Source organism: Schistocerca nitens, chromosome 2 (assembly GCF_023898315.1).
Source record: "Schistocerca nitens isolate TAMUIC-IGC-003100 chromosome 2, iqSchNite1.1, whole genome shotgun sequence".
In the NCBI taxonomy this organism is placed as follows: domain Eukaryota; kingdom Metazoa; phylum Arthropoda; class Insecta; order Orthoptera; family Acrididae; genus Schistocerca; species Schistocerca nitens.
The window spans coordinates 456,329,706-456,357,588 of record NC_064615.1 but is presented as its reverse complement, the minus strand read 5'-3'; the positions used below and the strand labels follow the sequence as shown (position 1 = coordinate 456,357,588).

The following is a 27,883-nucleotide window of genomic DNA, read 5'->3' as shown; positions in this document are numbered from 1 at the left end:
TTTTTGACGAGTTTTGATCTGACAGCTAAAGAAAGATATTATTTGTGGAGGACAGCGTTAGTGCAGTCCCTAGAGACTTTTCGTCTAGTTTTTAATAAACTTTCAATGTTTTCAAATACTTGTATGGTAAGAATTCCATGAAATATAGTTAAATTCCGGAGCACGCAATGACAATGTAATCCATTAATTGAAGTTGTAAGAATGTATTGCAACGTGAGGTGCCGTGAGTTTATTGAAATATATATGCTACATTACATACAGCGAAACATCAAGATTCAAGTTTTGAATCCCCTTCGAAAAGTCAAATTGAAAGCAACAAAAATAAAAGTAATAGTTCACCTGGTGGAGACTCCAGAGGTGCTTCAGGCGGAATTCTGGTGTACTCGAGCACCCTCTCCACTGACGTGATCTGGCTGACAACCTCGGTCATCTGCAGTATGCCGTGCTGGAGCATGCTGGTCAGAACGAGAGACTGCGAAATAGCCAGCCCCACGCCGGAGCCGCCAAAGGACCCTGCAAGACATGCCGCAGCGCGACGTCTGCTCTCACCGCTCAAACTTGCTCTGCTGGCCGTTAAAATTACAACACCAGGAAAGATAGCAAATAGCAGAATTGTACTTTGTGTATACCGTATAGTGGGAAGGTCACATAATTAAATTTGTAGGTGATTTTGGAGTTATACAGAGTGGAAAATTTTGCAAAGAGGGCTGACACCTCTGGCAGCAGCAGTGGCTTCAACTGGAGTTCCATGCTGCTTCGGCTCTCTGCCGCAGTTCATTACTCACAGTGTCTGGCGAATGGTGGAGGGCCAGTCTCTCGAAAACCCATGACCAGACGTCTTCAGTGGGTCAGAGGTGGTACCCTCTGTATAAGAAAGGTCAGGACAGCACGGACAGTACGCGGCCTTCTGTTATCGTGTTGAAAGATAAGGTAGGGGAGCCTCAAGACAGGACAAATCCGCAGCCCTTAACACGTCAGAAATGTAATGGCTGCTGTTCAAATTACCGGATACGCGAACCAAAAGTTACTGTGTCGTTGAGCCAGTGGTGTCCCATTATATGAGTCACGTGCTGGGCCCGTACGACGAGTTCTCGTCCACGGACACTTCCATCGCGATGGTACACGCGAAGAAGTGTGACTTGTATGGAATGACGCCCTGGTGCCACTCCTGTGACCAGTGTTGCCACTGGTCACACAGCTGTCACTCCGTTACACTGTGTATACTTGTCTTGTTGCAGGCAAGCCAGTTTCGTCAATCAAGGTACCTCACGTGGATGCACAGTCATGAGCGGCAAAACGATGTCTGCTGTCACAGACACTAGTTCCTGGAGCCTTGGACTATAAAATTAACCCTTTCACTGCGCATTTGATCTGAGAGGCCGCCTGCCATGTGCGAATAATTTTCAAGTGGTGTGTACACATACGACTGTGGCAGTCTACCGTTATCACTGAGAAACAATTAAGAAGAAAAATGCAGTATTATCATATTAAATTGTTCCTTCTTAATCTTTAAAGAGAAATACTTATTTTTTTCGCATAGGCAGTTTATTACGAAAAAAATGCGTGAGTTGTTACATTAGTAAAACAACAATGTGTTGTCTGTTTCTAACCAAAACTCAGCCATAAAGGTGCATTACATTTTATACAAGTGTATGTAGCGCCACACAGTTCGTCATGTTTTATGTGGTGTCACCGCAAGGCACCACACTGGCTAGATTGTAGGCCTCAAATCGGCTGCGGTCCGTCAGTACACACCGGAACCGGGATTCGCCACTTCGAAGCTAGCAGACCGAGCGCCGCCACTCGGCTGGTCTTACGAGACATGCTAGCACACAGCCCAATTATACAGCCGACTTGAGTAGGAATGGTTCACTTGTTATAACTTCAAAGATCTCATGTGCAGAGACGCTATTTAGCATTGCCTTCAACTAAGTCAGTACTTACGACCTAGCCAGGCGCCACATACAGTTTATGCATTGACAATTGATCTATATGTGTGAAGCAATCGGAATTGTAAAGACGTATTCGCAGTTCAGTCTATAACTGCACTTGTAAATATTATTCAAATGGTTCAAATGGCTCTGAGTACTATGGGACTTAACATCTGAGGTCATCAGTTCCGTAGAACTTAGAACTACTTAAACCTAACTAACCTAAGGACATCACACACATCCATGCCCGAGGCAGTATTCGAACCTGCGACCGTAGCGGTCGTGCGTGTCCAGACTGTAGCGCCTAGAACCGCTCGGCCGCTCCGGCCGGCCTTAAATGTTATTGTACAAACTCAAGATCGACGTTCACCGCTGATGCTGAATTAAAGATAAGTATTTAATTTTATTCCTGTCTATTAACTTTCTAATCACCTAAGATGTTCCAGATACATCCCGTCAAGTATAGTTCATTGATCCTTACGTCAGCCTAAGTGATCAACGCCTGGTAATAATAGCCACTCGTTGTTATCAGACTAAGAGTCAAATTGAGTGACTCAGCCGGCTCCCCATTTTTCCATGAGGCCCATAGTTCCGCCTCATATACAACATTTTGCACGTATAATACAGCTAATCTACACGCTATTCTTCTTTGATGTTTCTGGTATCAGTGAGATAAGGTGGCACTCGGTTAGGCGTAAGGGATTGTCACAATCAGCCGGTCTCCTTCCACGACGGCCCTCAGTTCGTGGTCAGTGGTGAATCTCAAGGATCTCCTTCATTAGTTTCTACTAAAACTCAAGATACTGAAATACTTCTATATAAACTACGCGCGTTCGGCAGAGACGGGTCCACCAAATGTAAAAACACTTTTTTTAAATCACTTTACGGTTATTGGTACACATTTTACTGAAACTGCCATCGTGTCACTTTAGTCGACAGCGCCCATATTTTTAGTGTAGCTTGCCATGCAAGCTTGTTCTCTTCTTGCTTCATTTGTGCTTCTGTTAGTTCTGTCATTCGCTATAATTCCGTTTTTAAGAAGAGCTGAAAGCATCCTCGTTTCCCGCTTGTCCTACCACTTGAGAGCAAGAAGCTCATCTGTTGACTTGACATCGATCTCACTTGTTTTAAGCTTGTTTGTTAAGTGAGTAGGCATGCCTTTACGGTTTTTCGTTACAGTTCCACAAGCAGTAGTCACTACGTCGTGCAGATAAGAAAGTAACGCTTGGCTAGTGTACCAACCGTCAACACACACTGCATAACCTTTACTAAGGTAGCGTTCTAGTAAAGTAAGGTCAATACTTCCAAGTATGCCATCATTTACACCAAAATTAGATTCTTATGTCCGTTGCTGCACCAACATAAATAATAAAGTCAAGATTATATCAAATTTCACGACCACACAACACACAAATCTTTAAGCCAAATCTACTGCGTTTGGTTGGTATGTACGAGGGCAGTTCAATAAGTAATGCAACACTTTTTTTCTGAAACGGGTTGTTTTATTCAGCATTGAAATACACCAGGTTATTCCCCAATCTTTTAGCTACACAACACTATTTTTCAACGTAATCTCCATTCAATGCTACGGCCTTACGCCACCTTGAAATGAGGGCCTGTATGCCTGCACGGTACCATTACACTGGTCGATGTCGGAGCCAACGTCGTACTGCATCAATAACTTCATCATCCGCGTAGTGCGTCCCACGGATTGCGTCCTTCATTGGGCCAAACATATGGAAATCCGACGGTGCGAGATCGGGGCTGTAGGGTGCATGAGGAAGAACAGTCCACTGCAGTTTTGTGAGCTCCTCTCGGGTGCGAAGACTTGTGTGAGGTCTTGCGTTGTCATGAAGAAGGAGAAGTTCGTTCTGATTTTTGTGCCTACGAACACGCTGAAGTCGTTTCTTCAATTTCTGAAGAGTAGCACAATACACTTCAGAGTTGATCGTTTGACCATGGGGAAGGACATCGAACAGAATAACCCCTTCAGCGTCCCAGAAGACTGTAACCATGACTTTACCGGCTGAGGGTATGGCTTTAAACTTTTTCTTGGTAGGGGAGTGGGTGTGGCGCCACTCCATTGATTGCCGTTTTGTTTCAGGTTCGAAGTGATGAACCCATGTTTCATCGCCTGTAACAATCTTTGACAAGAAATTGTCACCCTCAGCCACATGACGAGCAAGCAATTCCGCACAGATGGTTCTTCTTTGCTCTTTCTGGTGTTCGGTTAGACAACGAGGGACCCAGCGGGAACAAACCTTTGAATATCCCAACTGGTGAACAATTGTGACAGCACTACCAACAGAGATGTCAAGTTGAGCACTGAGTTGTTTGATGGTGATCCGTCGATCATCTCGAACGAGTGTGTTCGCACGCTCCGCCATTGCAGGAGTCACAGCTGTGCACGGCCGGTCCGCACGCGGGAGATCAGACAGTCTTGCTTGACCTTGCGGCGATGATGACACACGCTTTGCCCAACGACTCGCCGTGCTTTTGTCCACTGCCAGATCACCGTAGACATTCTGCAAGCGCCTATGAATATCTGAGATGCCCTGGTTTTCCGCCAAAAGAAACTCGATCACTGCCCGTTGTTTGCAACGCACATCCGTTACAGACGCCACTTTTAACAGCTCCGTACAGCGCTGCCACCTGTCGGAAGTCAATGAAACTATACGAGACGAAGCGGGAATGTTTGAAAATATTCCACAAGAAATTTCCGGTTTTTTCAACCAAAATTGGCCGAGAAAAAAAATGTGTTGCATTACTTATTGAACTGCCCTTGTACTGTTTGACGAAGACACGACTTTTGTAGAGGAATACACTTCGTCAGTGCAAAAAGTTTGAAATGGATGGATAACATCTCGAAACGATTTTCTGAGATGATCCGAAATCGCTCAATTTTCCAGATTTTGTCGTCCCATGGGCCCTCAGTGTCACCAACAAAGTTACATACAAAAGGTACCTATCTCTTGGTGTGATTTTCTCAGACATTGGAGTATACAGTAAGAGGCAGTTGGTGCAGTAACTTTTTATTTCATTTCTTCTTACGTGCGCCAGCAGAAAATTTATGGCAAGGAAACAATCAATTTCATCACCATGTTTTTCAAAACTTGCCGTCTCGAGTTTTCACTGACGTCGTTGCAAAGATGCTCGTAGTGTAAGTTACATTGCTGAGCTAAGTAGTTTACGATTTCTTCGCTGGAAAAAAAAAAAAAAAAGAACTTGGAAGTAGTCGTATGCAGTAGATAATCATCTAAACTGATCATTTTTCAACCTGAATGACTGTTACCGAACTTACACTTCGAGGTCCAAATCAGAGTCTTTGTCCATCTAGAGTTATTTGTTTTTTGTTTTTGGCTTATTTGTCGGGCATATGCCCAGGCTCGTCTTCGTAGTCGGATAAAGAAACAGTGGGAACATCGAACTGTGGATTTAGATATAATGGTTCTGCGTTTGCTGGTTCACTAATATTAAGAATATCTGTGGTGACGGATTTACCTTCAGGCTCATCAACGTCATTATCTGTTCAACCATAATCTTCTGGCTTGTGCATGATGAAGTGTCCATCATTACTTTGATTTAGAAGATTGAGCAGCTCATCTTCTGTAAACGGACATTAACGTCGTGTCATTTTATTCGATACCATGGAAGCCGCAGGGCACATACTATATCTACACCTACATCTACATGGATACTCTGCAAATCACATTTAAGTGCCTGGTAGAGGGTTCATCTGACCACCTTCACAATACTCTGTTATTCCAATCTCATATAGCGCGCGGAAAGAATGAACGCCTATATCTTCCCGTACGAGCTCTAATATCCCTTATTTTATCTTGGTGATCGTTCCTCCCTATGTAGGTCGGTGTCAACAAAATATTTCCGAATTCGGAGGAGAAAGTTGGTGATTGGAATTTCGTGAGAAGATTCCATCGCAACGAAAAACGCCTTTCTTTTAATGATTTCCAGCCCAAATACTAAGTGATATTACAACGCCAGTGATCTATAAAGAGGATTTAGCATTCAACAAGTCGTTTCGGTAATTCCCGGTATTCCAACAATTAGATAGCATACTTTTGCAACGATCTTCTCCGACTTACTGGCCGGGTAGTAGACGTTATACGTACCTATACGACTGTAGTAGAGAACAACTGTAAATGTTTCTCAAAGCAAGTCGTATATATACGTCTGGAGCCGTGAAAGGGTTAAAAAAATTTTAAAAATTAAAACCCTTATTATCAGGACGATACACCTGGCCAGAAAACTCACAACGGGAAATCTGGCAGAGTTGAAGTACAAATAATTGAACATGGATTCTGTTCATGAGATATGGCATGTTACAGTTGTTTTGTACGAAATATGGCCAAGAAATGCAGACTACTTTTTATTCTTAAACTGTAATGCCACGACGTGAGCAACATCCTTGTAAAAGTGACTCATGTATGAATAAAACTACCAATGCTACTCCATCTGCCTGTTGGCAAGTAAGTGAAGTTATAAACAATCATTCTTTTTTACAATTTTTAAAAAGGGAAATTGCTTTCTACACATCGACAACTATGACAATAAAGCATCTTACGTTATTTGTACATATTTACACTACAGACCGGAGGACAAGAAAAAATGCGATAATTTTGAGATATGTTGGAGAAAAGAAATAAATAATACTTTAGATAAATTATGTCGAAAAAGATTTACAAAGAAATAATATTGTACAGACTGAAATAACAAAAAATAAACACTTTCAGGCCACAAAATGTTGATCTTACCTTCCTAATCTCCCGAGCAAATAATATCATAATTAGGAAGATGTAGACTGAAGAAAGAGTTGCGAGGAGCGTAAGGAATACTGAAAGTATAGAAAGCTGTGAAATGAAAGAAACAACAGAAAACATCACGAGGATATGAACTTAGGACTTAAAAGTTATTGGGTACGTGTGGGGAAAGCGTTTGCCACAGCATCCAGTTTTATTTCGTATTTGATCAGTTTTTCGTTTGCTAGTGTGTACATTGCGAAAACAGATAAAACACAGAAAACTGAAAAAAGAACGATATTATAAAAGTTGCACTTCCTGTTACAGTAGTCTTACCTTCTGACAAGAGGAAGAAGCTGAAGGTGACGATAGTAGCGAAAATGCTGCTAAGTAAGTCCAACCATATGCCGAGGGCAGAAGCGTTTGTTACGTACAGAAACCACGCTGACGTGTGGCGGTCCTGTAAGAGGTCATAGTTATAATGCGTAACGTATAGTAACTTAAAATACACATATTACAGGTGGCGACAGTAGTGTAACCAACACTGACAAAGTTCAGCCATACGCCATGAACCAACACATACAGCAACGCTTGCGGAAATCATGTTGTTATATAGCAGCAGTAGTGATCTTCATGCGTAATAAAATGGAACAAAGGAGCCGGACAACAGCCTATGTTTCCTCGATGTGCCGTAAACGCTTAGCTAATTGCCAGCTAATATATTAATTTGATACTTTTAAAGCGATCTATGCTCGTCAAGCATAACAATTTTTTTTTTTTATTAGCAGGAGTTACGCTGGCGCTAGGTTGCTGAAAGGATGTTTAGAGACACGATTTCCTTTTGCGACATATTTCCACGAAGACAGTTAATATTTCCCTTTATGAAAAAAGAAACGTCTGCATAGTGTGTAAGCCTCGAATGTTGATAACTCTGTAAATAACTTCTTCTTTTGTTCTGCAACACTCTCTTGTCACTTCCTTATCTGTTTTGCTCGTAGCCTCTATCTGTACAGATGTGTCTAATTATGTAAGCTGTCATTTCGGAGAATAATAAATACGATCAAATAGACACATTGCATTGTGTTTATTCACGTCCTCGACCCTAATGATAATTTTTATTTTAACAGCTCATTTTTTGGAAGCATACGTGACTTTTTTTCATGATCAGAATTAGGCTGATTGGACGTTATCTCTTTAGCCGGCATTACGCCTGTCTAACTGAGACAACTATTAATTGTAGTAATTATATAGAACCTGCAGGTCCTATGAAAGAGTGCGAACAAGATTGGTGTACCTGAAATATTCGAAATTCAAGGTCGTAGAATAATTAACACAGCCAGCTACTTCTAAAACACAAAATTCCGTGTCTTTCATTTAACATTTGATCTGGGCCGTCAGTGTAACAATTAAATTACAATGGCAGCTGTGACCAGGACTTTAATTGTAGAAGTATTATGCTATATGTAATGTTATTCAAAAATATGTATATACCAAGACTGTTTACCTTCTTCACGTAACGATACGACATGTATGAGAATACTAAGTCGAGATAAGTGGGAACGAAAAAGGAAAATTTGTCACAATAATCAAGAAACAATTAAATAAAACCATTAAATGCAAGAAACTAGTAAAATAAAGATAAAATAAAATTGTTAAAATTTCGGTACTATGGACTACAACGAAACAAGGTAAAACATTGATTTACTCATAAGCAGTAGCCTCGCTTTCAGTACCTTAAGAATCCATTTATTTGGATCGTCTTTTAGTAGAGATTTTGTACCTTACGGAATTGGCAATCGCTATGTAATTATTTTATTATTTTACATTTCGTAAAACAGCCACAAGATGTCTGATGTTCATGGTTAGGCGCGCAGTTTTCACTAGCGATCTGCAGTTGTTTTCGAAGAAGTACTTCTTATCAGTAAAGGTGTGCTGTTCGCGGATATCAAGTGACTTGTTTACCTGTTCGTGACAACACAGTCACTAACAGCTTCGACTAATTGTAATTGTACACTAATACGATTAGAACGAGAAGTGAGCATACTATGGTGGATTCGTTAAATGTAGAATGAGTAAATTCCCCAGTGAAAATATGGGTGACTTTTTCGCTTCAGCACATTAGGTAATAATACCTACTGCAAGGAGAAACTTAGTCGGCTACCGTCCTCTCGATCTAGGTCACTGCACTGAACATGACATTCGCAGTACATGACACATTACGCGTACTCGGACCACCAGAATAGGATGGAGACAGTTTAATACCAAATAGTACGAATTCTATGGGAATCTAGTAAGAAAATGAAGGGATTATATTCCTACAAGAACATAAAGAAATACTTTCATTAGTGCTTGCAAATAATTCATGGAAAAGAAGGTTCATCCAAGGTTCAGGAACCACAACTCTTTATGTAATCTCGTATTATTACATATACAATCTGGTACCACTGAGGACCTTCAGACCACAAATGAACTACAACGAAATAAAAGCAAACAGCTATCAAGGCCAACAGCTATCAATTTGTCTTCGTGGAATAAGAAACATGCCGTTACTATACTTAAACTGCTTCAGTTCCGTTATCCAAAGACATTATTATTATTATTTCTTTCTTTTCTCAGACGTTGTGTCTGGTCAAAAATGGAAAGTGACGCGGACCTTGATCAAGCGTGACTTCCTTTTAACTGTATTATTATTATTATCATCATCATTATTATTATTATTTCTTTCTTTTCTCAGATGTTATGTCTGGTCAAAAATGGAAAGTGACACGGACCTTGATCAAGCGTGACTTCCTTTTAACTGTATGGTATATGTTAAATTGCATTTAGGAACTTTCGGGTAATTGAACATGTATCAATAATTACGGATTTCTGTAGTTGTATATATAGGTTTGGATGTAGCTGTATTGCATTGATGTACTGGTGGATATTGTGTGGTATGAATCCTGTAGTTAATAGTATAATTGATATAATGTCAACTTTATCCTTATGCCACATGTCCTTCACTTCCTCAGCCAGTTGGATGTATTTTTCAATTTTTTTTTCCTGTTTTCTTTTGTATATTTGTTGTATTGGGTATGGATATTTCGATTAGTTGTGTTAATTTCTTCTTTTTATTGGTGAGTATGATGTCAGGTTTGTTATGTGGTGTTGTTTTATCTGTTGTAATGGTTCTGTTCCAGAAGTTTATGTTGTAAGGCAAGCTGTTGATGTATTATTTTTGCTACATTGTCATGTCTTCTGGAGTATTCTGTATTTGCTAGTATTGTACATCCACTTGTGATGTGATCTACTGTTTCTATTTGTTGTCTGCAAAGTCTGCAGTTATCTATTGTGGTATTGGGATCTTTAATAATATGCTTGATGTAATATCTGGTGTTTATTGTTTGATCCTGTATTGCAATCATGAATCCTTCTGTCTCACTGTATATATTGCCTTTTCTTAGCCATGTGTTGGATGCGTCTTGATCGATGTGTGGCTGTGTTAGATGATACGGGTGCTTGCCATGTAGTGTTTTCTTTTTCCAATTTACTTTCTTCGTATCTGTTGATGTAATGTGATCTAAAGGGTTGTAGAAGTGGTTATGGAATTGCAGTGGTGTAGCCGATGTATTTATATGAGTGATTGCTTTGTGTATTTTGCTAGTTTCTGCTCGTTCTAGAAAGAATTTTCTTAAATTGCATACCTGTCCGTAATGTAGGTTTTTTATATCGATAAATCCCCTTCCTCCTTCCTTTCTGCTTAATGTGAATCTTTCTGTTGCTGAATGTATGTGATGTATTCTATATTTGTGGCATTGTGATCGTGTAAGTGTATTGAGTGCTTCTAGGTCTGTGTTACTCCATTTCACTACTCCAAATGAGTAGGTCAATATTGGTATAGCATAAGTATTTATAGCTTTTGTCTTGTTTCTTGCTATCAATTCTGTTTTCAGTATTTTTGTTAGTCTTTGTCTATATTTTTCTTTTAGTTCTTCTTTAATATTTGTATTATCTATTCCTATTTTTTGTCTGTATCCTAGATATTTATAGGTATCTGTTTTTTCCATCGCTTCTATGCAGTCGCTGTGGTTATCCAATATGTAATCTTCTTGTTTAGTGTGTTTTCCCTTGACTATGCTATTTTTCTTACATTTGTCTCTTCCAAAACCCATATTTATATCATTGCTGAATACTTCTGTTATCTTTAGTAATTGGTTGAGTTGCTGATTTGTTGCTGCCAGTAGTTTTAGATCACCCATGTATATCAAATGTGTGATTTTGGTGGGTATGTTCCAGTAATATTGTATCCATAATTTGTATTATTTAGCATGTTTGATAGTGGGTTCAGAGCAAGGCAGAACCAGAAAGTACTTAATGAGTCTCCTTGGTATATTCCACGCTTAATCTGTATTGGCTGTGATGTGATATTATTTGAATTTGTTTGGATATTAAGTGTGGTTTTCCAATTTTTCATTACTATGTTTAGGAACTGTATCAATTTAGGATCTACTTTGTATATTTCCAATATTTGTAGTAACCATGAGTGGGGTACACTATCAAAAGCTTTTTGGTAATCAATGTATGCGTAGTGTAGCGACCTTTGTTTACTTTTAGCTTGATATGTCACCTCTGCATCTATTATCAGTTGCTCTTTACATCCTCGTGCTCCTTTGCAACAACCTTTTTGTTCTTCATTTATAATTTTGTTCTGTGTTGTATGTGTCATTAATTTCTGTGTAATGACTAAAGTTAATATTTTGTATATTGTTGGTAGGCATGTTATGGGGCGATATTTAGCTGAGTTTGCTGTGTCTGCTTGATCTTTAGGTTTCAGATGAGTTATTCCATGTGTAAGTGTATCAGGGAATGTGTATGGGTCTGCAATGTGACTGTTAAATAATTTAGTTAGATGTGAATGTGTTGAGGTGAACTTCTTTAGCCATAAATTTGCTATTTTATCTTTTCCAGGGGCTTTCCCATTGTGAGTAGAATTAATTGCTTGGGTGACTTCATGTTGCAAAATTATCACTTCAGGCATTTGTGGTATCATCTTGTATGTGTCTGTTTCTGCTTGTATCCACCGTGCATGCCTGTTATGTTGTACCAGGTTTTACCATATGTTGCTCCAGAAGTGTTCCATGTCTGTTATGTTTAGTGGATTGTCTGTTTTAATGTGTGTGTTATCTATTGTCTGGTAAAATTTCTTCAGTGCAGTGCAGTGCAGTGCTAAATAACTCGGAAACGGCGCAACATATATATACTGCCAACAAATCTAATTTATGATAGCACAAGGGAGATAATAAGATATAACATTAATCATTGCTTATTACAAGTCTCTGTAGCTTACATTTGTTGGTCACCTCTAAACTAAAAAAAAAAGAAGTCCCCATATGATTTACCAGATCGTAGTTCATCAGTTATATTACTTCCACTAGACAGTTTATTAACTTTTCAGCTAAAGACTAGAAAAAATACTTTCTCTTGTATCCTTTAAGAAGAATGCTTTCACATTACAGCTTAGAATGAACAGTAAATTAAGTTCTACACAAAATACTTCAGGCCAAGGAACACATATTTATCCTAGCATTCAGGGCAGTTAAGCTTCCACTTTCGTGAGTGTTTGTCGTAACATTACTTATCTATTTAGTTATCTGGGAATGCTAATATTAGGCCTTTAGTTCATGAGAACAAATTCCCTACTTTTGCATGAGACAGTACTTGTTTTATCAGTCATATATTTCATGAAACTTCTTGTAAACCTGTTACTTATCCATTATTTAAATTCCGTATCTGATGGAAGATCGATTCATTTGTCCCTTCCTAGATTTAATTTCCCCGACTAAACTGCATTTAAGTAATTGAGGCTGTACAAATCGACTCCGATCCTCTTTAATTAATCTAGCCTAATATTACAATGGTTCTAATACTTTTCATTGCTCACAGTAACAAGTGCATTTCTGGTACAGTACAAGTCACTAATACATCCAAGCTACTTAATAATGATAATAATAGTAATAATAATGATAATAAAATAATAATAATAATAAATCCAGTGGAGGCCCGGGAAAAGAATAGGCCACCGGTATGTTCTGCCACTCGTAAAAGGCGACGAAAAGAACAAACCACTAATAGGGCTAACCCCCCTTTTTGTGTGGTTCAGGACAGAACAAATGAAGCCTCGGACAAGCGCCGTCATGGTCGGGGACGACGTTTGAACCCTATGCCCGCCCACAATGGTAACGACACTGCTAGCCAACTGGAAAATGATTTAAATCCTAATAGAGGTGTTTTGCAGGATATGCTTCCTGCAACCACCCTAGAAGGAAAACAAAGACAGAGGATGAGATGGTCAGATGAAGTTAATCGACACCAACACAACTGGATACAGATCACAAGTATACACAACATTTATTACCAGATACCCAGAATTAAAATTTTTAACAGAACAACGACTAGCTGATCAGATCCATGTAATAATCAAAAATAACAGGATACCCCAGTCAGAATTAGAAAACATCAAACAACAAGTACAACAAATACTGCAACAAAATAATGTGCAATCAGAAGAAGAAGAAAATACAGTAATGGAATCAAACACCCCAGAGCAAACAAACAAAGGACAACACGCACCAATTAAACAATCAGAGGAAAACGAAATCTTAAGACAGCCACCAGAACAAGCACAAATAGAACACGAAGTGACACACATGTTAGATATAGAAGAAAAATTTCAGCTGACATACACTCCTGGAAATGGAAAAAAGAACACATTGACACCGGTGTGTCAGACCCACCATACTTGCTCCGGACACTGCGAGAGGGCTGTACAAGCAATGATCACACGCACGGCACAGCGGACACACCAGGAACCGCGGTGTTGGCCGTCGAATGGCGCTAGCTGCGCAGCATTTGTGCACCGCCGCCGTCAGTGTCAGCCAGTTTGCCGTGGCATACGGAGCTCCATCGCAGTCTTTAACACTGGTAGCATGCCGCGACAGCGTAGACGTGAACCGTATGTGCAGTTGACAGACTTTGAGCGAGGGCGTATAGTGCGCATGCGGGAGGCCGGGTGGACGTACCGCCGAATTGCTCAACACGTGGGGCGTGAGGTCTCCACAGTACATCGATGTTGTCGCCAGTGGTCGGCGGAAGGTGCACGTGCCCGTCGACCTGGGACCGGACCGCAGCGACGCACGGATGCACGCCACGACCGTAGGATCCTACGCAGTGCCGTAGGGGACTGCACCGCCACTTCCCAGCAAATTAGGGACACTGTTGCTCCTGGGGTATCGGCGAGGACCATTCGCAACCGTCTCCATGAAGCTGGGCTATGGTCCCGCACACCGTTAGGCCGTCTTCCGCTCACGCCCCAACATCGTGCAGCCCGCCTCCAGTGGTGTCGCGACAGGCGTGAATGGAGGGACGAATGGAGACGTGTCGTCTTCAGCGATGAGAGTCGCTTTTGCCTTGGTGCCAATGATGGTCGTATGCGTGTTTGGCGCCGTGCAGGTGAGCGGCACAATCAGGACTGCATACGACCGAGGCACACAGGGCCAACACCCGGCATCATGGTGTGGGGAGCGATCTCCTACACTGGCCGTACACCACTGGTGATCGTCGAGGGGACACTGAATAGTGCACGGTACTTCCAAACCGTCATCGAACCCATCGTTCTACCATTCCTAGACCGGCAAGGGAACTTGCTGTTCCAACAGGACAATGCACGTCCGCATGTATCCCGTGCCACCCAACGTGCTCTAGAAGGTGTAAGTCAACTACCCTGGCCAGCAAGATCTCCGGATCTGTCCCCCATTGAGCATGTTTGGGACTGGATGAAGCGTCGTCTCACGCGGTCTGCACGTCCAGCACGAACGCTGGTCCAACTGAGGCGCCAGGTGGAAATGGCATGGCAAGCCGTTCCACAGGACTACATCCAGCATCTCTACGATCGTCTCCATGGGAGAATAGCAGCCTGCATTGCTGCGAAAGGTGGATATACACTGTACTAGTGCCGACATTGTGCATGCTCTGTTGCCTGTGTCTATGTGCCTGTGGTTCTGTCAGTGTGATCATGTGATGTATCTGACCCCAGGAATGTGTCGATAAAGTTTCCCCTTCCTGGGACAATGAATTCACGGTGTTCTTATTTCAATTTCCAGGAGTGTATATAGAATACAAAGACACAAATACAGACATTAGACCAATCTTGCATAGACCGCCAAATAACCCACAAGTCGCGACAACAATAAAAACTATCAACACAATCATACACAACAAAATAAATGAAAACACAACTATGGAAGAGTTACAACTACTGGTTTATATAGGAGCACTCACTACACTAAATATACACACTAGGCAGAGATCAGAACCAACCAACACATAGAAGAAACCCACAAAACCAGCATGGCAACACAGGCTATAGATCAGAATAGAAAAACTGAGAAAAGACATTGGACAGCTAACACAATTTATAAGAAATGAAATGTCAGAAAAAAAACCTAAAAGGTTAGGTAAAATCTCACAACAAGAAGCGATAGAGCAATTAGATGAAAAGAAGCAGAAATTACAAGCATTGGCCAAACGACTTAGAACATAGAAAAAAAGTGAAAATAGAAGGAAACAAAGCCAAACATTCAACACAAACCAAAGTCAAGTGGCGTGCCAGGGGCGGTGTTGCCAAAAGAATGCTTTGTTTGATTAGCTGAAACTTGGATTTGTACGCACGATGACCTGATTGGCTAACTTCAGTGCTAAGTAATTCGAAAACGATGCAACGTATCGAAATTTGCTTAACATTTATGTCTCAGTACAACCCTGCCCTGCAACATCCGTGCAAGCGTTTATCAAATTGTGAGAATGATATTAGTCACTATGATAACTGAAAGGCTGATAACTGTAAGGAGATAGTAGAAAATTGGAATGACAATACAGTAATGGAAAATGATAGCGGTGTAATGGTCTGAGGAGCAATAGTTTTCGCTGACTGATCTAGCATATAACCCTGTATATAATTGCTAATAAGAATTTGATTCATTACTATCATTAGCAAATGACAACATTATTCTTGATTCGCTGAAGATATTTCCATAGTTGGAATTTTTGGAGCTTATGTGATGTACTAAATGCTAATAATACTGATCCATAAATTTAGAAAGAAGTGTAAAGTTAGAGGAGCGTGTGATACTTATCTGGAAATTAGTCAATATAAACATAGATATTGTTGTAGGTTATAAATGAATAGTAACACATCTGAACAATAACGGATTAACCATCTGGTATTTTTTTGAGTGAAAGAAAAGAGTTGTGGCTTTAAAGCACTTGGTGGTAATTGCCTATTACAGTAATTTTATTTAAAGTTTATACTTATTTTTATAAGTAGATATTCAAATAAGAGATGTACAGGTTCCAAGTCAATGGAATCTACTAGGTAATATTTCGAGATGACCATTTATTTATTTTCTTTTTTGGTGTCGTTTCCACGTTCTGGTGTTTGTGATATGCTGTTTCACATATTGAAAGTTGCTGAGTTACTCCTTAGTAAATGAATCAGTGACATTAGTTGATCATATGCTCTCAGAGGCCGAGAAAAGAAAATTATAAATGATTGAATAAATATAAATCAAGATTTCTAATTGATTAGCGGTTATATTACTCATGGGTGAGGCCTGACCATGTATAATTTACTATGAGTAAAGTGAGGAAAAGAAAAAATTTAATTGACCCAGTCTAAATAATGAACTGCGCTATGCGCATTCAGCCTGTTACTGAAAGCGAGCAAAAGGTGACACAGGGGTAGGTAATGATGCGAAATAGCTGCATCACCTGTTGCAAAAGCTAGTTGGCAATGAAAGTGTGTTTCAGTTACCACTGCTGGTATGTTGCGGGAGAGAGTCAGTGATTAAATTCGCAAAAAGTGACAGCGAACGATTCGAAGTCGGTGATGACACAAACAAGTTCGGAATACTTAGCAGGTCAACATTGAATATGTAGGAGCCAGTCGGTTTTATAACGTGGCGCAGCCTGGACTCTGAGCCACCTTGTGTGGAGGTTTGAATTTAATTGTTGTCGGCGTCCTCGTGTAAACGTGCACTTCCTTAGCGTTCAACGAACAAACAAAAGAAATTTAAAAATTGGGACACTGTGTGCTGTGTTCATGATAGACTGGTCAATAATAATAAAGACGAACTGAAACTGTCTACGTGTTTCCCAAAATAAGTAGTGCTAAAATTATAACTGTCAGGGTCATAAAATGATACTTCAGCCACTTGTTAAATTCACGAGATTTACCAACAAATTTTGATATAAAATCATCATGCTTGGAAACAATTAGAGGAAACAGATTAACTGTAACCTGAAGTGAACTTTTCCTTCTGCATACTCCTGTATCTCGTGTGTACAACTATTCTAACTCCTGTCTGTCTATCCTTTCATTAATCCGCAAAATGCGGCCATCATCATGACGTCCTGTATCCCTATACTGAGTGACCTCGAGATGCCCTGTCCCCGGGCTCCGAAAACCTTTCCTGGAAGGTCCTGGATTCCGACAACGGATCCTGGGCCGTTGTGCAACCGAGTCTGCAGTCCTCCGTGTCCTGTCCACCGCTGACAACGCAACCACCGCCAGTCCCTTTCAGCTGAAACTTCCATTAAAACTAACATAAATAGAAGAACGTTTTATCTAAAACGTCTTTAAAGGGAGAATCTATAATGAACATCACATAATTTGTTCCCTAGTGTCATTTAGTTTTAGTTCGTACAAAATAAATGGATAACAAAACTTTTTACCTACGACAGTTTTGTGGCTGTCATCGGTTTTGAAAATTTAAAAGCTTTTGCTGAAGTTGAAAAACTAAATGTGGCGAAACTTTAATTTTCATATTATGTATACTCGGGAGGTGTTCAGTAAGTAATGCAACACATTTGTTCCTGAAAGGAGGGTAGTTTCATTCACGATTACAATGCACTATATTATTCCCTACTGTTTTAGTTACCAAATCATATTTTTCAGCATAATCTCCATTCAATACCACGGCGTTACGCCACCTTACTGCGAAGGCCAACAAGCCCGGATGTTACCACTCTACTGGTCGACGTCTGAACCAACGTCTGGCTGCAACAATAACCTCCCCATCATCCACGTACCGCTTCCTGCGGAGCAGTCTTCATCGGACCAAACAGATGCTCCTCCGTTGCTCTTTATGATCTCCTGTTAGGCGACGTAGAACCCAGCGGACACAATTCTATGAGTACCCAACTGGTGGACGAGTGTGTCAGCATTACCAAACTAGATGTCCAGTTGAGCAGCGAGGTATTTGATTGTGAACCGTAGAGCACCCCCAACACTGCAGGAGTCACTGTTGTGCGACCGGCCCGCACGTAGGGGATCGGACAGGGTTGCACGACCTAGTTACGATAATGACAGACACCTTGCCCAACGACTGACTATGCTTTTGTTCACAACTAGGTCTTCGTAGACGTTCTGCAAGCGCCTATGAATATCTACGATGCTCTGATTTTCTGCCGAAAGAAACTCAATGACAGCTCTCCGCTTGGAACACACCTCCATTACAGAGCCTATTTTGAAGGCCACTTATAACGCAGACACCTTCATGAAACTATATTAGCTGAAGCGAGAACATTCATCGATCTTCCACAATAAATTCTGCATTTTTCAACCGAAATTAATCGAGAAAAAAGTGTTGCACAACTTATTAAACGCTTCTCGTATATATGTACAGTATGTGCGTTGACAAAGGACATTGTAAAAGACTTGGCTTTACCTCACAATCACACATTTGCTTGAACTGATTTGGCCCACAGTTTAACATTTCCATGAACTGGTTTAGCCCACAGGTGAACATTTGTACGAGCTGCGTGAGGTCTTAAGGTCTCGCCACAGTTTTTATTCTCGTGGTTTTTCTGCTGGCCTTTTCCATGTTGGTGGGGCAGTAGTTAGTTAAGGATACAGGGTACTTATAAATGGTGTGAAATTCGTAATTTTTATGATTTTATTAAATTCTGTAGTCTTTTCTGATTATATTGGTGTATACATTATAGGGTTATTTCTGTTACACAAACCAGTATTATTTCAAAAAGATGTTTATGGTGATACCTTGGTAACAAAACTGGAGTGTTGTAGGCATGTTCAGAAGAGGATGGGTGTTAGATTGAGGAAGCTACGAAGAGGAATGAAAGGAAAGTTTCTATCTGATGGAAAATCTCTGTCTGGCCGAGGCAGATTGACAGAAACTGAAATAGACCTTCTTCAGAGTTATTATGGACTGGAAATTAAACGAACTGCACCTCTGCATGGTGTTACAGCAATGAGAAAAGCTGTATTGGCCATATACTTTCTACTTTCATAAGTTTCCGCAGATGACAACCCTGTTCACAGACTTTGCCCTAAAAGAGCAGATTCTTGGTGTGATTGCCAAAAAGCAAAAGAAAGTGGTCAAATATACCATAATAAGCATTCGTTTCCTGAGCCTGTTATGAATGAAATAAAACCACTTTTTAGAGACCTGAGTGACCCTTGCTAAGTAAATGTCTTCATGGGGGTACTCAGAATACGAACGTAAAGTTCAACCATTTCATATGGGAAAGATTACCCAATAATATTTTTGTGGGTCTAAAGACATTACAGTTGGTATACTAGATGCAGTGATATGTTTCATTGATGAAGTGATAGAAAGTTTGGAAGTCCTGAGAAATTTAGGTATAAAATGTGGCTCTAATATGGAAGATCAATTGCTTGCGTGTGACAGACAACGGGTGCATGAAGCTGAAAGATTTGCTCTTCAAGTTACCAAAGTAGCAATAAGTGCTAAAAGGAATGCCAAGAAGAAGCTTGAACATGAAGAAGTGCTGCAGGATGAAGACTATGCTTCAGGAATGTTCTGAGGCACAGTTTAATTAGACTCATATCTTCCTTCGCAATTTCCTGCAAGTTTTATTGTTCAGATATCAGGTACAAATATTTCCTACAGTTTCTAAAACATTGCCATAATTTTTTTTCTGTGACTTGCAATAGTACATACTTATGTAGTAGAAGTAGACCAATGATGCAGAATCAACTAAATTATAGGAAAAATAACATTTTATTGGGAAAAAAATTATAAAAATTAAAATGTGAGATGTGATATTTTTTTAATTCTTGTAATGTACATAATAGGTGGAATTAAATAGGTCTAGTACCTCAGCAACAAGTCATGCATATCTGGCAAAAATTGGTCTCCTTCAAATGTATAACATTGGATTAAATTGTACTTCAATTTGAGGAAGCATTTTGGAAAAAAAATTGCATCAGTTTCTTTGTATTTTTTTTAATAACCCTAAGCAGGTTCAAAAATATTCAAAATACTTCTAATTTGTTTGGAAAGTGTGCTGCAGTACCTGATATCAACAGAAAATCTGTAAAACATATACATTATAAACAGTGCCTGAAAGAAATAGGTGTTGATTTTTACATAATACTGAGCCGGGAAAGTACCCTGTATCCTTAAGCTTCTGAGAGTAATAAATTGATACAGATTTTTAAGTACGTGAATGTGACATTTGCAATTAACAAGTGTTTGTACATTATCTCTCTTGCTAAATATTTGTGACCCATGACACTTTAATAGTGAAACCTGTCTAAAGTTGATTTCGGCACGTGGCCGTGCGGTTAAAGGCGCTGCAGTCTGGAATCGCAAGACCGCTACGGTCGCAGGTTCGAATCCTGCCTCGGGCATGGATGTTTGTGATGTCCTTAGGTTAGTTAGGTTTAACTAGTTCTAAGTTCTAGGGGACTGATGACCTCAGCAGTTGAGTCCCATAGTGCTCAGAGCCATTTGAACCATTTGATTTCGGCACGAAAATGTGACCATTTTCATGCTTCGTTTGTGGGGTCGGTGCAGAGACAAAATTCCCTTTTGTGACGTATATTTTCTTTTATGATAGAAAGGGATTTCCATAGTATGTAAGCTTCGAATATTGATAACTTTAGAAATATCTCTTTTCTTGTTTTGGTAAATTCTCATGTTACTTCCTTCGTTACCCGTTCTCCTACAAGCCTCTGTATGTATTTGTGTAATTATGTTAGTTTTCATTTTGAAAAATAGTTACTTCGATCAAAGACACATTGCATTGTGCTTCTTCACCTCCCTGACACCTGTTCTATATCTGTGTTTAACAGCTCATACTTTGGAAGTGTCGGCGAGTTCCTTTTATGATCAGAATTAGCCGGCGTGGATGTGATCTGTATGTCATCGAGATAACTATAAATTGTAGTAATTATACAGTACCTGCTTTTATTCTTAATCACGATGTCCGATGCAACAGTGGGAACCAGATTGGGGCGCTTGAAATATTTGAAATTCACGGTCGCACAATAATGAACGACGCCAACTACTCCCAAAACACAGTGTTTCGTATTTTTCATTTAGCACCTATAGATGGTACTGATTGTTAGTAACATCGAAAGATTATCAATTTGCGTATGAATGAGGGATAAGAGAGATATAAAATTAATCAAGGATATAAAATTAATCAAGGATTCTACATCCAGAGCGAAGCATACAAAATGCGGTTCTTCAGTCATTGTGAAAGTTACGTTCAATCAATTGGAGGTCATTATTGAGGATACTGTTGAAGTCGTTTACTGGAGTTGTCCTTGCCACAGCCAGAGAAGCGGAGAGTTTGGATAGGGGGTTTCATGCAGTGCTGATTCCGTTACCTATGATAGAGCTTCACGTCGATGTGTCTTAGATCGTAGCAGGTAAGTGCCCACAAAACAAAGTCACATAGGGTTGTATCAGGTCATAGCAGCCTGTAGCCCCGAGTATAATCAACTGTGCATTTTTCTTTTTGAAAGAGCATTCCTCATAGCTATGACGTTGTCAGAGTTGATGGTAATGTAGTGTCATTAGACAATTTTGGTTGGTCATTCAATGTGCTGCTTCCGTTTAAACTTCGAATTGGTTCGTCGTACATACGTTCAAGATGATGAGAGCGTAAATAATGGTGTGAAAACATGGCCACGAGGACAGGGTAACAGCTTATCCAACAGATGCTCTCACATAACGATAGCGTAAGGCTGTAGAACGTGATGGAGGCTATGTAGAAAAATAGCACATGTAAAAGAAATGTTGATCGATATTTTCACCAAATCTGTCTCTTAAGAGTAAATACGTACTGAAAAGAAATTGTGGGATCTTATTTACTGAAAGACACTATACCTAACTCCAAAGAAATAAACTGATAAGACTTCACCTACCACAACAGCTACCCACCTGGTACCCATCGAATTCCTTCCTAACTACATCTTGGACACTTGATGCCCTTATTGTTGCCAATCCGTTGAGCGTGTCGGAAAGATGAGAAAATACGGGACTTCTACCTGAAACAACGCGAAAGAGAAAAATGGCAGGGGCAAAACATACCACACAGTCTTTAGCTTAGGTAATACACGTCGCAAATTTTATTTCCTGTAATTATCTTTCAGTCCTAACATAATTAACAAGACTTGAATATAAATAAATAAACTCGTAAGACAATTTCTTGTGGTTGCTTCAAACAATATAAATTTCAAGATCGTTGATTGCGTATAAACACCCATGTATACTTACGGATGCCTTCAAGTCTCTTCACACTTCTCCCAGTAGACATGAAAAGTCTAGCCACAAAAATGAATACTCCACCGACTATGACCATGGGTATGATGAGAACGTAGTTCACCACTAGGACCATGGCCAAAATTCCGCAGAGCACAAGGTAGATCTGCAGTATTGAGAATAGTCATAATACTAAACCAGTTATAATACTAATACCAGTTACAGTAAAATCAGCCACAATAAAATATTAAACTATAAGTCTATAGCTAACAAAACGTGTATGTTAAGTAAAAATATCATTGTACCACTGTAGTCATAACAGTGGAAGGCAATAGTTAATTGATGGCAAAGTCAGCGAAACATCAGATGTGAAAATAAAAGTCACCTTAAGACAAAATTAAGAATTAAGAACGCTGTGACGCTACAACGCAATCCTTGCTATTAATTTTTTTCGCTTACTTAACACATGAAACTGTTTGTACACGATATATTGACCAGTGTAAATATGTATTGTAAATACTATGTTTAAATTATGTGATATTTAACACTGGCAAGTCAGGGCATATTTAGTTAACGTTGAAGTCAGAGAGACTGTTTTGTCGTGCCGCTGGGCGCGGGAGCGCGCCAGCGGGCAGTAGTAGCAGTGACGCCGTGCTCGGAGTAAGACGTACAGTCGAGTGCTGCTAGTCCTAGCTGTGTTACATCTAACGGCTAGTGTGTGGATCTAAGCACGACGAGAAAGTAATGGTCGGCATATCTGGAAGCATGGCCGGGCAAGTTATTATGGATTAATGGGCACAGTGCTGAAGAAACGAGGGCTTAAATGTGAAGCGCACTGTGGGCCCAAGTCGCAACAGTAAAAGCCCACTGCCACATTGTGTGGCTGCCGTGGACTTCCGTCGATCCACCGACAACGAGGGAAGTAAGATCTACGAAATTTTCGTAGGGTAAAATTGTAGAAGGCTTGCCAGTGACTGTGCTTTTCTCTGAAGATGAACAATTAATAACAAGCACTTTATAATCGAAGTGTTGCAATTACATTCCACCCAACAACAACACCAAGTAGGTTCTTTCCGATCCTTACCTTATTGAACCGAGTGTGTCACGCCATTATCAAGAGAAAATATGTTAATTATCAAATTATTTGCATAGACGGTGAAGAGTAAATTTCAGACTGGTTATCGTAGTTAATTGTTGCACTTAATAAGCTTACGCCAACCGTAGTAACTTAATAATAGACTGAAGTAATAAATTTGATTATTAAGATTTATTTCAATGCATATTCAGCTGAAGTTAGTTCAAGGACATTTCATGAAACTATAAAGCTTATTCCACCTGACAATCCCCCAATTAACGAATTATTATCATTCAAAACATAATTAATCAATTATTGGCAATATATTTTATTATCAGTAGATTAAACTGTGCAAAGTACCTCATTTTAAAGACAGAATGTCAGTCCATTATTCAAAATATCGATAGATAATTATCTGTGTTGTTAGCTGACAAATTATGAACAAAATAACTATCAAAAGACTTATTGAAAGTTATCCATTAATGTTTAAGTGTAATTAGATTGTTATGACATTGTTTTATATGACTACTGAGCCTGACACAGCACTTACGTAAAAGGTCCCGTTCCACCTGCTGCGCTACAAACAGGTAAACTTTACTTTTGACACAATTATTCACGTACTTAACAGTAGTGTCGCTCATCAGTTGAGCTGGCGACCGATTTTTTAATTGCTTTTACAACTTAATCATTTCTTTCGGCAAAATTTCCACTGGCAAAATTTTTTTCCAAATTATTTCCATTATTTCATTTACCGATCGTTATTGAATGAAATTACTCATTCAAGAACGATCAAGTTATAACGTCACCTGTTTCCCGCGGAATAATCATTATTTACTTCGGATTCGGATGCCTTATCCCGACGCGGGTCAAAATTCACAATTCACGGTCATTGTCAACTAGTAATTTCACGAATCCCGGGAAGCATGGGGGTGTTATAACGCCACCACATGATTATATAGAAGTTCAGGAAGAAATTCTGAGAAAATAGGGAACGATGATGAGAGGAGAAAAGATGTATTAATGCTCAGATATACGATATGAAACGTTCCAGTTACGACAAATGTCTCTCTTACACCGATAAATCAAAATATTATGACCACTGCCCATTGCGACGTTGGATGCCACCTGGTGGCGTTGCGGGCACATGAAGGGATAACAAAAGTATGTAAACGAAACAGACACGGACGGAGGATCACCCTAGCTAAGACATGGGCGGAAAAAGGGGAAATCCACTGACATAAGTGACTTTTACAAAGACCAACTTACTATTACGCAGAGACTGTGCACGAGTTTCTCGGAATCGGCGAAGCTAGTCGAATGTTGACGTGCTACTGTCATGAGCGTCTACGGGAAGAGGTAGAATGACAGTGAAACTATGACTAGGCGCTTGATGGTAAGACGTCCACGGCTCTTCACAGAACGTGGGGTGCAGAGACTTGTATGCTCTATAAAGTAGGACAGATGGTGATCTGCGCCATCTCTGCCGAAAGAGCACAGTGCTGGCGCCCGCACAAGTGTTTCAGCGCACACCGTACATTGTTGAACATGGAGCTCCGCAGCAGATCACCCCTACGTGTTCACAAGTTGACCCAACGACATCGTCAATTATGGTTGCAGTGGGCACGGGACCATCGAGATTCGACCGTTGGTCAATGTGGACGTGTCGGCTCTTCGGGTGAATCACATTTTTGCTACACTAGGTCGACGGTCGTCTCCACAAACGCCGCCATCGAGGTGAACTGCGGCTCGAAACGTTCACCGCGACACGGACGCAGGCTGGTGGGATCAGCATTATGCTATGGTAGACGTTCCCCTGCCCTTGCATTGGAACTATGGTAGTAATCGAAGATATGCTGACAGCTGCGAACCACCTGCATCCCTTCATGCCTGACATTTTCCCCGACGGCATGTCATCTGTCAGCAGTGTAACTGTCCGTGTCTCGGAACCAGAACCGTGCTACAGTAATTTGAGTAGCATTGTAGTGAACTCATGCTGATGTCTCGGCGACCAACTTCGCCTGATGTAAATTCTACGGAACCCATCTAGGTCGGTATCGGGCGCCATCACAGCTTTCGCAAATCAGCGGCCCGTTATTTACAAGAGTTACTGTGCGTAGACATCTTATGCTGCATACCTCCACAAACCTGCCAACAAGCGTCGGATCCCTAATACGCAGAATCAGTTGTATTTCATTCCAAAGACGGACAAACAAGCTATTAAGTAGGTGCTCATAATGTTTTGGCTCGTCAGTGTAGATGAGATTCGCGTTTAGACGCTACCTAGATTACTGATTAATTTGTTCCTTACATGGTGCGAAATGGACATATTTGACGGAACTGTTATTGTTACACACAGCAGAGGTCTTAAATTATGTTTATTGAAGGGCGGTGAGTGCCTGATTAGTGAGGAGATATTATGATTTCGAAATCAGTGACAGAAATATAAAATTGGAATGTCATATCGCTTTTTTGGCTGCATAAACTGTACACGCAGGGCCATCAGCATGATGACAGAATTTAGTATTACACATATCACTATGCGTTCGTACATTTAACTGTCAGTGTCAGGTTGAACAGCATCACAATAAAGACGAGTCGATATGGAGTGGTGGTGAAAATGTTTCCATGGTACTTTTAGAATCGGGTGTGTAAGATGCACATTTCTGATATACTCGTAATTTGCTATAAACATATTAGATATTCGTGAAGAATTCGTCAGCATCATCATCAATCAGTTAGCGTCCAGTGCTGGGTAAAGTTCGCATCTTAGAATATTTCTTGTGTTACAATATTCAGCTTGCACATCGATGTTATATGATGTTATCTATCCACCTTCGTTTCAGATGTCATTCCAATCTCTCCTTGGGTCTAGGAATGAGGCAACGACCATGATTCTCGTCTGGACACATGTTCCCCACGTTATACTTACATAACGATCATAATTAATTTTTCCACTCCAGTCTGTTCCATTATAACTTTATTTCTATAGCAGTCCATCCTATTAATTCTCAAAATCCATTCCTTTAACTCTTGAAGGCTTTCTGAATGGATCTGCCGTTAAAAAGCCATATCTCATACAGTCAAAACACAGTGCTTGTAAACTTATCGTTTCAGACACATCGAAATCTTTGTTTCGCTTTAGCGTAACTAAATAAGTTCAGAAAATTTTACTTTTCTTTCATTTCTTTTGCTGTTTTTCGATTACTTTTTTTTAACTGGTGTAAACAAAAGAGAAATTATTAACTGGTTCTATGAGCTTAATGTTAATCTCTACAATTCTTTTTATGTGTTAATTACACATTAATTTAATTTAATTTTAACTAATTATTAAGGCGTAGTTTCCACATTTCAGCAAGTTTCTACATTAATTGTTGTAGTTAATATCTACACTAGAGGCATACAGTACAATGTCTTCAGAAAAACTAAGGTGGTCCAGGTCTGTGTCATTAACACGTACTCCTTGTTCATTTTCATAGGTTAAGGATTGAGAATCTTGTATCTCTGGCATATACCGTATTCTTCAGTATACCAAGAAATACTGGATTAATTCCTTGTTTCTTAAGAACTGTTCATACAAATTTTATTGAATAGGAGTCAATAGTTGTCTCGAATTCTATGAATTCCATGAGCAGTGATAGTTCATTTTCATTATTCCGTCCCGTAACGTCATTCACGATCTACCAATGGCCCATTGCGCTATATTTACATTGAAAATCTGCTTGGTGTACCCAGGTAGCCATTAACATTCGAATTTTTTTTTTAAGTCTAATAAACAGAATACAGAACATCTTCTTGAAATGCGAGTCTGAATTGCTCAGTTCAGTCTGTTTGTTATTCATTGACACACTGGAATGTTCTAGCAGGTGATCAGTGACACCGCACAGGGATAATCGTGTATGGACGAAGTCCAAGATGATAGCGTTCTGTGAGGCAATGAGCGCAGAGGCAAGTCGGAGGCAAAGTCCTGTGAAGTGGTTTTTTTTCCAATGGATGGACTGCTAGGTGCGTCTGGCATAAAGGCCAGTTTACTTTTTGTTACATTTGGTCCGTATCAAGTACATTTCTTACTAGTTTCCAGTTGGAACAATATGGAAGGATGTACATACTGTACCCTCAACATATTCTGTCTCTGTAATTTCTGTCATCGTGCTCAGAGTTTCCACTTGACACACGCCATCGAACTGGACGTCTTCAATCGGAATCTGTACCTCATCGAAACAGTTTGTCACACGCATCCGGCTGAGTGGCCGGCAGACTCAGTGTCATCTGTCCTTCCCTTGACGACATTGCCACTGCACCTGCCGTCACTCTTTGGCACCACTCTTTAAAGTTGCTCATCGCTTGCGTCCTTGCTATTGGGAATAATTGATTTACTCATGGGAAATGCTGGTGGAACAGATGAACAATGTCACCTCATCCTTGAAAAGAAACTGAAGAACCATTGGTCAAAAAGATTTCGGGTTTGCAGCCGGTCGTCGTAAACTTCATTGCACGATATTTCGGCTGGACAACTGCCAGCCATCTTCAGGTGAGCCTAACAAGGACTTA

The 27,883-nt window shown here is 40.1% G+C and overlaps 1 protein-coding gene across 1 annotated transcript in view; it reads right to left on the bottom strand.

Moving 5' to 3' along the window:
* Window positions 1–27,883, bottom strand: part of LOC126235089 (ATP-binding cassette sub-family C member 4-like) — a 257,022-nt gene that overhangs the window by 32,185 nt on the left and 196,954 nt on the right. Inside the window, exons 16-19 of the mRNA XM_049943823.1 lie at window positions 22,276–22,426; window positions 21,940–22,046; window positions 7,025–7,148; window positions 340–513 (exon numbers count right to left, since the gene is read on the bottom strand). Coding sequence (XP_049799780.1) covers window positions 340–513; window positions 7,025–7,148; window positions 21,940–22,046; window positions 22,276–22,426 — 556 coding nt within the window. The remainder of the gene's footprint in view (window positions 1–339; window positions 514–7,024; window positions 7,149–21,939; window positions 22,047–22,275; window positions 22,427–27,883) is intronic.